This window comes from Pundamilia nyererei, unplaced genomic scaffold (genome assembly GCF_000239375.1).
Source record: "Pundamilia nyererei isolate P.nyererei 1_Seehausen unplaced genomic scaffold, PunNye1.0 scaffold00047, whole genome shotgun sequence".
Taxonomy (NCBI): Eukaryota; Metazoa; Chordata; class Actinopteri; order Cichliformes; family Cichlidae; genus Pundamilia; species Pundamilia nyererei.
In genome coordinates, this window is record NW_005187448.1 from 823,314 (window position 1) to 833,611 (window position 10,298).

At 43.2% G+C, this 10,298-nt stretch overlaps 1 protein-coding gene across 1 annotated transcript in view; it reads right to left on the reverse strand.

Moving 5' to 3' along the window:
- Positions 1 to 2,484: 2,484 nt before the first annotated feature.
- The window catches only part of LOC102197946 (extracellular matrix protein 2), a 13,255-nt gene continuing 5,441 nt past the window's right edge, over positions 2,485 to 10,298 (reverse strand). Inside the window, exons 8-9 of the mRNA XM_005732477.2 lie at positions 3,128 to 3,454; positions 2,485 to 2,824 (exon numbers count right to left, since the gene is read on the reverse strand). Coding sequence (XP_005732534.2) covers positions 2,659 to 2,824; positions 3,128 to 3,454 — 493 coding nt within the window. The 3' untranslated portion in view covers positions 2,485 to 2,658. The remainder of the gene's footprint in view (positions 2,825 to 3,127; positions 3,455 to 10,298) is intronic.

The following is a 10,298-nucleotide window of genomic DNA, read 5'->3' on the forward strand; positions in this document are numbered from 1 at the left end:
AAATTTGCCCTTTCCCTCTGCTTCACGCATTTTAATTTTCTGTGTGCCTGTGTGTCTCTCTCGCTGTGGTTCGGTTGATTATGGTGTTGGGCTGTAGCTACAGGGCTTGGCATCTAAATTAAACTCTTTCTGCTCTATACAAGTGTTCATCTAACGTGTCTCCAGAGATTAACACACCCACTAGCTCTTAGACAGCTACTGCCATGATCGAGGCTATGCACCATTGGATGATATTTACTCATATGTTGTTTAGTTCTTTTACACTGTGACTTATCTAAATGAAAAACAATTTCCTACTCAGTGATGCTTATACCTGCAGAGAATGCACAGTTTCAAGTTCTAGCAAAAACAGTGTCCTCACTTTTAGACCCTGCATCCATACTCTCTCTTCTTGCCTCGCGTTATCTGTTTCTCTGTTGTCACAGTCCGAGTCAGGAAGAGAATCTTTTAGCAGCTTTTCTCTGTAAGTGTTGGGCCTTTTCATTTTATCAACCAGCACTTCATCCGCCAACACCCAATCAAAAAGCAAACACAGGAAGCTGTCGTCTCAGGGTAGGATGGAGAGCTACATGGGAGACAAAAAGCTCGACCCCCCTCTAGGGCCGGTCAGACTGAGCTCGACGGGATGCAGACAGCTGCTGGCTATGACAGCGCGTTGATTTAACAGTTTAGTCACGTCACATGCGGCGTCATGCATGGAAGTGAAGTGGTGAGCCCGTGACATTAGCTAAAGACTCCATCTGACAGGCTGTGGAGGCATGTTTAAGGATTTCAATTCAAAACTGATGAATCCATCTGTGCAAAGATGGAAAGGTTAAAAAGAGGAAGAGACACAGCTCGCTCATTTTTGTGCAAAGCTTCGGCTTAGCCTGTAAGTACAGGAACTGCACTATAAATGTGAATGTGCAGTTTCTTAGACAGTAATATGCTGTTTACAAAATGACTGTACAATTATGGAGGTTGGAGGCTGCACCACATGCACAGGGCTGAGAGCACAAATCCAGCATGTGCTCACACGCCCAGGGAGAAAGGATAGAGAAGGATATGTGGGTCTGTCTCATATTCAGAGGGTACGTCTACCGGATTTTATAACCTGCTTCGCTTTGTCATCAGCTCCATCGTTAATAACACAAATACACTCGCTGTGCTGTTAAGTGTCGATCGCTCCCCGCCTCCCTCCCTCGAGTGTGTTTGTAGCGTCTGCAGGGGGCCTTCTGTTCTTCATTTAGAGCTGCAGGAACACCGCACTCTGGTGAAACCTTATACCTTAAGCCAGCTTGTCAACACAGCAAGCGCACTCTGCGTAAATTACGACTTCGTGCGCTAAACACAACTCAATGTTTTATCGTTTTAATTATACACATTACTCTGAGTGATATACTGTGAAATGTGTTTTGTCTGAGTATGAGTGGATTAACTAATTAAAGAGACTGCTGCAGCATTTGATTGCTCGCACTTGCATGCGTTCTCTTAAAACGCCCTGAAATGTCACGTTACGCTTTGACGATGGAGATATTAACGTGGGATTAGATGAATGAAAACACTCAGAGTGGCTGCTTTTCCTCTGCTTTGTTCTCTTTAGGAGTGCTTTTGCATGTCACGCTTACAGGATTGCATTATTCTGCGCAAAAGGTGGCACGAGCAAGTGATGTTAAGAGTGGGACAGAAGCACAGAGTTTGTCAGTAAACAACAGAGCTCCAGATGGGAAAAGCACTCTGAACACCATCTGATCCCGGCTTCTGTATCTTCTCCCCGTGTTGTAAACCTCCTTTCTTCTCTCCCTTGTAGCCGAGTCTTATTGAACTCACTGCCATGAATATTCTCATGTTTCACTGATCACCTTAGAGGCTTCCTCAGTACAATGGATGTATTGTATCTTAAAAGCCAGCCTGTCATTTATACCCGAGCTCCACTCAGCTTTAACATGTTCCTCAGCTTTTCCTCACCTCCTGCTGCTGCCTCATTCTTCTCACGCACACACATACATGTTTGCACTCCAACTATTGAAACACCGTGACTAACGGCATCATCTACATGTTTGGAGACCCCAAACGAGGCCTCGCGTTCACAGTCAGAGTGACCCTGAGCATTTCTGGAGTGGCTAGTGGATGTTTATTTTGGAGGGTTTCTAGTTGTAGGAAACTAGTATGATGTTTATATTTTTCTTCTTAATGGCCCCCTGAGGTTCACACTGTGTTGCCAGAGATCTCACTTTCTCTCAGGGAGCGAAAGTTTGATCATGAAGCGGTCAAACGCCATCTCTGCCCTTCCAAACATCCTGCTTTAGTTCCTCTTCCACTAATTAAATAGTTGAGCTCAGACTACTGTAAGTACCTCAGGCTAGAGACACAGGTTAATCCTTTTCTTTGCTTTAGTTTCCCAAAGTATCAAATCCCTTAATGAAAAGACAAAACTTGTGCTTTATGTGCATTCTGATTGCAACATTAGTTATTTTAAGCACAATGTCAAGAACATATTTGCTTTATTACATACTGAAATGATCAAAGATGTGAGAGGAAAATGGCTTTAGAGATGATATAATGAAAGCTGCAGCTTACTAAGCAACATACATGGTGAAAAGGTTTTTTCTGCAAACACTGCACCATTACAGGGTGATGCAAACGTGGGAGAAGAAATGTTCCCGTATGTCTGTCCTATCAGTCAGACCACTGCTGTGGATGTAGAACAAGGCCCTGAGGGTCAGTGAGACAGGAGAAAGCGTTTGGGGGAATCTTCTCGACTTCCAGCAGATTGTTTTCGAGGTGGACTGAAGCCAAGGAGCCCGAATTGCGAGGGTGGCACACGCTCCACTGCCTCACCAGCCTATAATTGAAACATATGCACACTGAAATTTAGGCAGACAATTTTCACTATGAAATAACGCAGAAACCAAACATTCAAATGTTTATTATTTTAAAATTAAAGTCTAAAAGCCGTATATAATGTGAAGATAAGAAACACGTTTACATAAGAAATTGAATGTGTTCTTTGTTAAGCTCCTTAGAATCATTTCAAAGGAACCAGCAGAGCTAATGGTGTTAAGACAGGATTGGGTAACAAGCAAGCAGTAAGCTCATCCCAGCATTATAGAAATCACATTTGACTTCATGGAAAATCCAATTCTACCTGATCTGGTTGTTGCTCAGTCTCAGCACCTGCAGGTTTTTAAACTGCCGGATGCAGCGAGGAACTTCTCCGAGGCGATTGTGGTCCAATAGGAGCTCGCTCAGCGAGCGGTAAGATCCAACAAAAGAGAACTGTTCTATAGCGTCGTTGCTCAGGTCATTGTGGGACAGACACAGGGACCGCAGGCCGGGCCGCAGGTGACGGAACGTGAAGGCTGGGATGTGACTGATGCTGTTGTGCTGGAGGGTCAGATTACGAAGAGGGCGCGGCAGGTTTAGAGGAACGGAAGTGAACAGGTTGTGAGATAGATCCAAGGCTTCCAAGGACCTGAAGAAATACAGTGCATAGAATAATCTCAGCCATATTTGCAAAGAAACGTCCAATCAGTCTGAAATTGCTCAGAGACAACCTGGAGATCCATATTTCCAGTGATATCACAGCACTTATGGCATCATGCTGAAGATCTCAGTGATCTCCCAACCTTTCTACTAGTGATAATGCTGAGGTTAGCTGCTCAGCAGAAGCATGTGATGATGAAGTGTCTTAGGTTTTGCAGGTTTCCTGATTAAGCATGTCAATAGACCCACATCCACACTGACTCATAAACCTTTCGCTGCAGCTTTCATCTCATGTTTTATCATTTCTGACCTCCTGCATCGCGCTGTTGGGGGGAAAGGGAGGCGGGCCTGTGTGGTGGAATAGCAGGGTGCACCAGCCAATAAAACAGTGGGGCCTGAGGGGTACGATGGCTGTTTGGGGGAGAATTTGAGGCAGAATTGCTGATAGAGAAAATGTTTGGCTTATGGGAAACCTAAAGAATAGCCACAGAGCTGGGACCAGATTTCTGAGGTCTGAGACAAAGACAATAATAATAATTCGGACTTATCAAAGCAGTCCTCGGGGTGCACTGCAGCACTGTGATTCAGTGTTTATTAGAAGGTCTTACACAGCTGTTTTGAGTTTACAGCACAGCTCACAACAGGAGACAAAACCTCATTTTCGGTTCTTCCTCCATTCACTGACATCACTGAACAAAAGGGCTCAGAAAACATTCAGGTGGCCAGTTAATGACTACAGAGTGATGGGAACTGGGGCCCAATCAGTGAAGGCTTGTGGATGCTGAACACATGTGGGCCAACGTATGTCTGACTGATGCTGTCTGCTTCACAGTTTCTGTTACTATCAGCTTACAATAGAAAGCTTACAGCAACTCTCCTTCTTTTGAACATTACACCGGTTTCAATAAACCACAGCACATATTTCCTCTTTTCCTATTAAATATAAAGAAACCAGGGTTTGCTCAAGACTGCACAGAATTCAAGATTACTACCAAGACATGTTTCCGTAGATTTGTCCGGGCTGTGCAAAATATTCACATTTTGTGTGTACGGTGAAATGCTCTAGAATCAAATGCACACAATAAACACTATGACCCACTAACAGGCTCGGCTATTAAAGTGCGACTGCAAATATTCAGTAACAGAAGAACCAAAATAAGCTCTTGCAGTATTTCATATGATGAAATACTGCATCAGCACATGTAAGGGTACTCGAAGGGTAACAATAACATAAAAGCAGATTTAATCATTATTTGTTAGTTTGTCTTTTCCAAGAGTTACTTTTATTTACTGGCAATAAAAACTTTTTATGGTATATATCCAGTCCCTGTTCACATCATTAGTTTGCAACACAAAAAGATGCTTTTTTGATTTTTTTTAAAGGAGCATAGTTTATATTTGCCCAGAAGTATTTCTGGGTCACACTACAGTGGTGCAACTGGGAGAAAAACACGGGATCTGTGGAGATGGTTGCAAAATGGATGTGGAAGTGCCAAAACCTGCAGTTCCTGTCCGGACCACCTAAGGCTGGCTCCAAAAGTGAATCAGACCTCACCAGTATTATATAACACATTACTCTTACTGGTGTCTTTGATTGGCACGTGTGCCAACACAGCTCACTGTTGACCTCTCTGCTGTCTTTGATCTCCTGCTGCCTGTCATCCTTAATGAAATGACCTGACAAACATAGAGCCTGATGTGTGACACGGACTCTCCAACATGGTGAATAACAAACGTAGTCTGTGCACCAGTGCACTTCAGGGACACAGCTGGCCCAGCAGTAGGGTCGAGGCTTCAAAATGCAATTTGAAACCAATGAGTGACATCAATCTTTCATGTACAGCCTGTGTATCTAATCTGCATTAGAAGGTCCTCCACCTCCATCATCTCTGAGAACAACTTTCAGAAACCTGGGGAAGCACACAAAGAAACCAGCAGGCGCTAAATGCACGATTTTCTGTGAATTTCTATTAAATTAAATAAATTAAAAAAGAGTGATTTCTGTTCCCACTTGAAACCATAAAACACACCACTATGCTTGTTTCTGTGTACCAGTTTAGACCAGTTGTGTGCAGCTGATTTGTATTCAAAAACTTGCCAGTAAGCTCAGCAGCAGTCCACCAGTGTTTAAATACCACATGGTATTAATGAGTGGAGAGACACACAGTCCTCTCTTCTCAGAGACCTCCACCCGTTGGCTTGGCACCTACACAAAAACACAACAACACTCTCATACGCACAACATGACATGAACTATGCGCATCCACAGAAAATAAATATGCTGGCAGACACAGATGGGCGTCAAGGAGGTGCAGCGAGGATGCAAATGCATGGATTTGAAATTGCTATTCAGCCACCCAAAAAAGAAAAAGATGCACATACTATGATCAAATAGTCATGCACAAGCACACAACACACAAGCTACTCCACACACACACAATTCACACCAAAGCAAATGCTTTTGCTTTTCTTTTTTTCATTAAAAAAATCAAGTCTGTCTCGGTTTTGTGCAAAGCTTAGTCCAGTCCTGCAGCTGCTCAGGGTGATGGTCTGCTTACAACAGGTACTGCACTTACAGATACACACGGCTCCATTTACGGTGAAACCACAGCGTCGGGATTACACAGAATAGTCGAAGTATTCAAGCCAGGCTCTGTGATTATGCCAAGCAGACTTGAACGCCTGCAGCTGGACTTGAAACTGCACCGATCGATGGATGACGGCACGTTCTGGACTTATTAAAGCTGCGTGTGCACTTTTGTGCGCACTGGATGTATTAACACTGGCTGATATCTGGAAGTATTTGTGAAAACAGGCCCTCCAATCATTTTTTTTAATTCCAACTGGGGTCCTGAGGGGCTGGAGCCTCTGCCAGCTGCCACTGAAAGCACACAGAAGCATATTTGAAATCATTTACCGCATTACTCGAACAAATAACTGCAACTGGACTTTTTTGCGTTCTATAAATCTAAAGTGAGTTTTTACACTTGCTAAATGTTACGTGTTTGCAACCACGCAGGAAACCGTTAAATGTGAACTGAAGATCACTTAAATGAAACCCAGCGGTCTTCACTTGATGTTAGCGTCATATTTTAGCCGGTGTGTGCACGTACAGAGCGTGTGCACGTACAGAGCGTGTGCACGTACAGAGTGTGTGCACGTACAGAGCGTGTGCACGTACAGAGCGTGTGCACGTACAGAGTGTGTGCGCCGTGTTTGTTTCCCAGTTTATATAAGCTCATTACGAAACCAATTTGCGCCGGGCCAAACAGGAAAAGGGCTTTTGATACAAGTCGTATCAGGCTGAGACACGTCACCATGCGACACACACATCTTTGGTGTGATGATCACTGAACCTGCACCTCCATGCGATCCGTCTAAGCCTGCAGCGACGATAAATATACACAGATCTCCCATGACAGCTTCTCTGTGCAAAATGACACAAATAATAAAAAAATAATGGAGAAAAATAACATTTGATGTGCCGTAACAGCCATCTGTTTCAGCACAAACCAAATTAAAAAAGACTCGGCTCTTCTGTCAGTTATTATCTAACGGAGTTGGAGTGGCTGTTACTGGGTATTTTTAAGTCGATGATCCTTTTACAAGAGTGTTAAGTCAAACTGCAGAGCACGCAATAAAACAAATCCATTATTACACAATCCGGCATTTTTCCGTAAATGTTTGACAGCATAAACTACAGTCTGCAACCGGAAAGACTTTATCAATGAAATATGATCATCTACAGACATTTGGGCGTAGTGTCGCAAATGAGAAAATGCTCTGGTTGGAGATCAGGCACTGGCACAGGCAGGTGTCAGGTGTGTGTGCATGTGTGTGTCTGTTTTAGTTGTGCAGCTGTGTTTTTGAACAGGCTGCTCATTGTGCCTGATAAGAGTCAAATCTAACTGCTTGTGCAACAGCATTAATTGTATGCCAGCGCAGCTTCGTTACATAACAAACACGTACAGGGATAAACAAAGGGAGGCACAGTTGTTGGAGTTGGAAGACGTATTCCGATGCGTCGCTTAGCTAAAGGTTACATAACTCCAGCTACATCACCTCGTGAAAAACGAGTGATGCATTCATGTTCTTTAACTGGAGCAATCATTTGGTTTTCATCCTGAAACACACAAAGTAGATCCGATACACATCCTTTTTGTTTATGAGGACAACACCACTTTTGTACACTTCTGGTTTTTTACCAAGTTTTCCCAAAACAGCCTTCTCAGTGATGCTTTAGATTTCTGACTTATTGAATGTAATCCTTAGCCCAGTTTGAGAACCTGAGCTCTATTAAAATGGTTTTGTGCGTCCATCAGTGTCCATGTACCAGGAAATCCCACAACAGGATCGTGCCACCACTGCGTTGGACTGTAGCGATGGTGTTAATCGCTTCTTAGTGCCTGGTTTCAATCATGCACACGACCCCGGGAACTATGAACTGAATTATGAATCTTTGTTTCAGAGGATTTTGCATGTCATGCTCTAATACCTCTTCCACCGTGGCAATGACAGAACCCATTCAGACGTGGTAGCATTCCCACCAAAGAAAAAAAAGTGACTGAGAGACAGAATCACAAAATTGCTGGGCCCAAACCAGTATAGGAGAGGCCACCACAGCAACTTCAAAGCTGATCTGCTGACGCAGCCAGCACATTTGTTTCCCACAGAAAAGAAAGAAAATCTCAAACCTGCTGAAATGTAAGCTTGTTCTCAGAAAGCACTACAGCGCTGTCTCCAGAGAGGCACTGAGCCAAGAACGAATCAGTGGAAACCAGGTATCCAAGCCATTCAGGCGCTTTTTGGCAAACTGTGCAGCCATTTGTGTGGATACCTACATTAATGATTGTCCTTCTAAGAACTTGACCCATCTCTAAATCTTACAAATCTCCCCAAACTGAGTAATCCCTGTTTACTCCTGGACACCGAGACTGCTACAGATATGTTTCCGTATTCTCCCTCAGCTTGTGCATTGACATAATCACGTCTTTGTCCTTAACAGGCAATTTTCTCAACATCTCACGCTGGTTTTTACTCTTACATACAACATCAAGAGTCAGAGCTTTTAGATTAAGTCCAGTGAATCCAATATGCAATGAAAGATTGTACTTGTAGAATCTGAAGGATCATTAAAAGAAGGATGTGTCTGAATACTTTAGTATACTGGATATTTCAGTTCTTTTCAAATAAGATTAACCGTTGCTATCGTTGTGTAGACTGATGAGGGGGAAGTAATGCATATGGGGGGGGGGGTTATCCCAAATGAGTCAGAGACATTTCACAGGCTCTGGAAATGTTCTGTTTTCATTACACATTATTTAAATACATAATGAGGTAAGTGAGCCCAGTCTGCCTGAGAAAGATCCCAGCTCCCTGTTGCCTCGTTCTCCCCACTCATACCTCGATCACCGAGCTAGAAGCAAAGCAACACTGTGACACGAAACAGAAGCACCCTGCGAACTAGACCCAGCCAACTGCAGTTCTTTTCACATTAAGCAATTCACTTTTGATCTTTGTTTTCTCAGCTTTTTCAGGCACTTTCTGTTTCTTAACGTGCCTCAGTAGGACCACATGATGATATACTATTAAAGGTCTGTAGACAATCAGCTGGAAGGGAGGGTTCTGATCTTGTTAGCGACCTTACTTATTGTCTCCTGCTGTATAAGCGGAGTTTAGGTCAAGCTGAGTTTATTCACTGTCTGGTGTCTATGCAGAAGCCTTAAAATGAAGGCCCAGCTACTAAGCCTGCAGACTCGATGGGAAGTTGATGCTCTCACGACTAATGAGGTCAACGTGTCAGGCGTCAGAAACAAGTCTCATGAAGACTCAGGACAGTCTGTCCGAATTTCCTCCAGTGAACTCCATCTTCCTGTCCTGGAGTCTGCTTTGCATCTAGAAGATTACAAGAGTTCATCACTTCCTAAAGTTTTCCCAGACTGCATCTTCTCAAGTTAATGCTTCTGCTTTGTGCCCTATATACAAAATCTCTACAGCTTCACTTTCCTGCAACTCTCTTTTGCATTCTCTATTTCCTCAGTTTTCCCTGAGGCTCCCACTTTGGTTCGCAAGGATCCTAAGGAGCAAAAAAAAAAGAAAAACCCACTGGAATTCACTATATTTAAACAGCACACACACAAACACACACATACAGATGCACACAGTTGCCTCAAGCCCTCGCTCACACGCCTGCTCATCCAAGTACACAAGGTCAGCTGTCAAAATGTGTGTGATATGTGAGCATACATGTGTTTGTCTGTGTGATGAAGGCTGAGAGAGAAGCAGAAGAAAACTGTCTGGCTTTGTGTAAATCAGTCTAAATGTCTGCTGAGAAAACACGTACTGAAGCTGATGTCCAACACTCCAAATGTGCTGTCATTTTAATTCAGTCATTTTTGAAAGAAGGCATCAGCTTTAAACATCGATGATTTACTTTACTGTGATACTAAATTACTGCCTGTTTAAAAAAATCTCATCGTTTAATGGAAATTTGTTGTTTCATATCTTTTAGTGGCCACAAGAATAAAGTGAAAAGTGTTTTGAACTTGAACAAATGACAGCTGCGTCTTCAGATTCCTAAGCAACACCAGGCTGCCCTCTGGTGGCTGATGAAGGAACTACATAACAGAGGTGGGACCAAGTCATTGTTTTGCAAGTCTCAAGTAAGTCTCAAGTCTTTATCCTCAAGTCTCAAGTAAGTCTCAAGTCTTTATCCTCAAGTCTCAAGTCAAGTCTCAAGTAAGTCTCAAGTCTTTATCCTCAAGTCTCAAGTCTAGTCTCAAGTAATGTCAGGCAAGTCAGAGTCGAGTCTCAAGTCACTGGTGTAAAAGTCC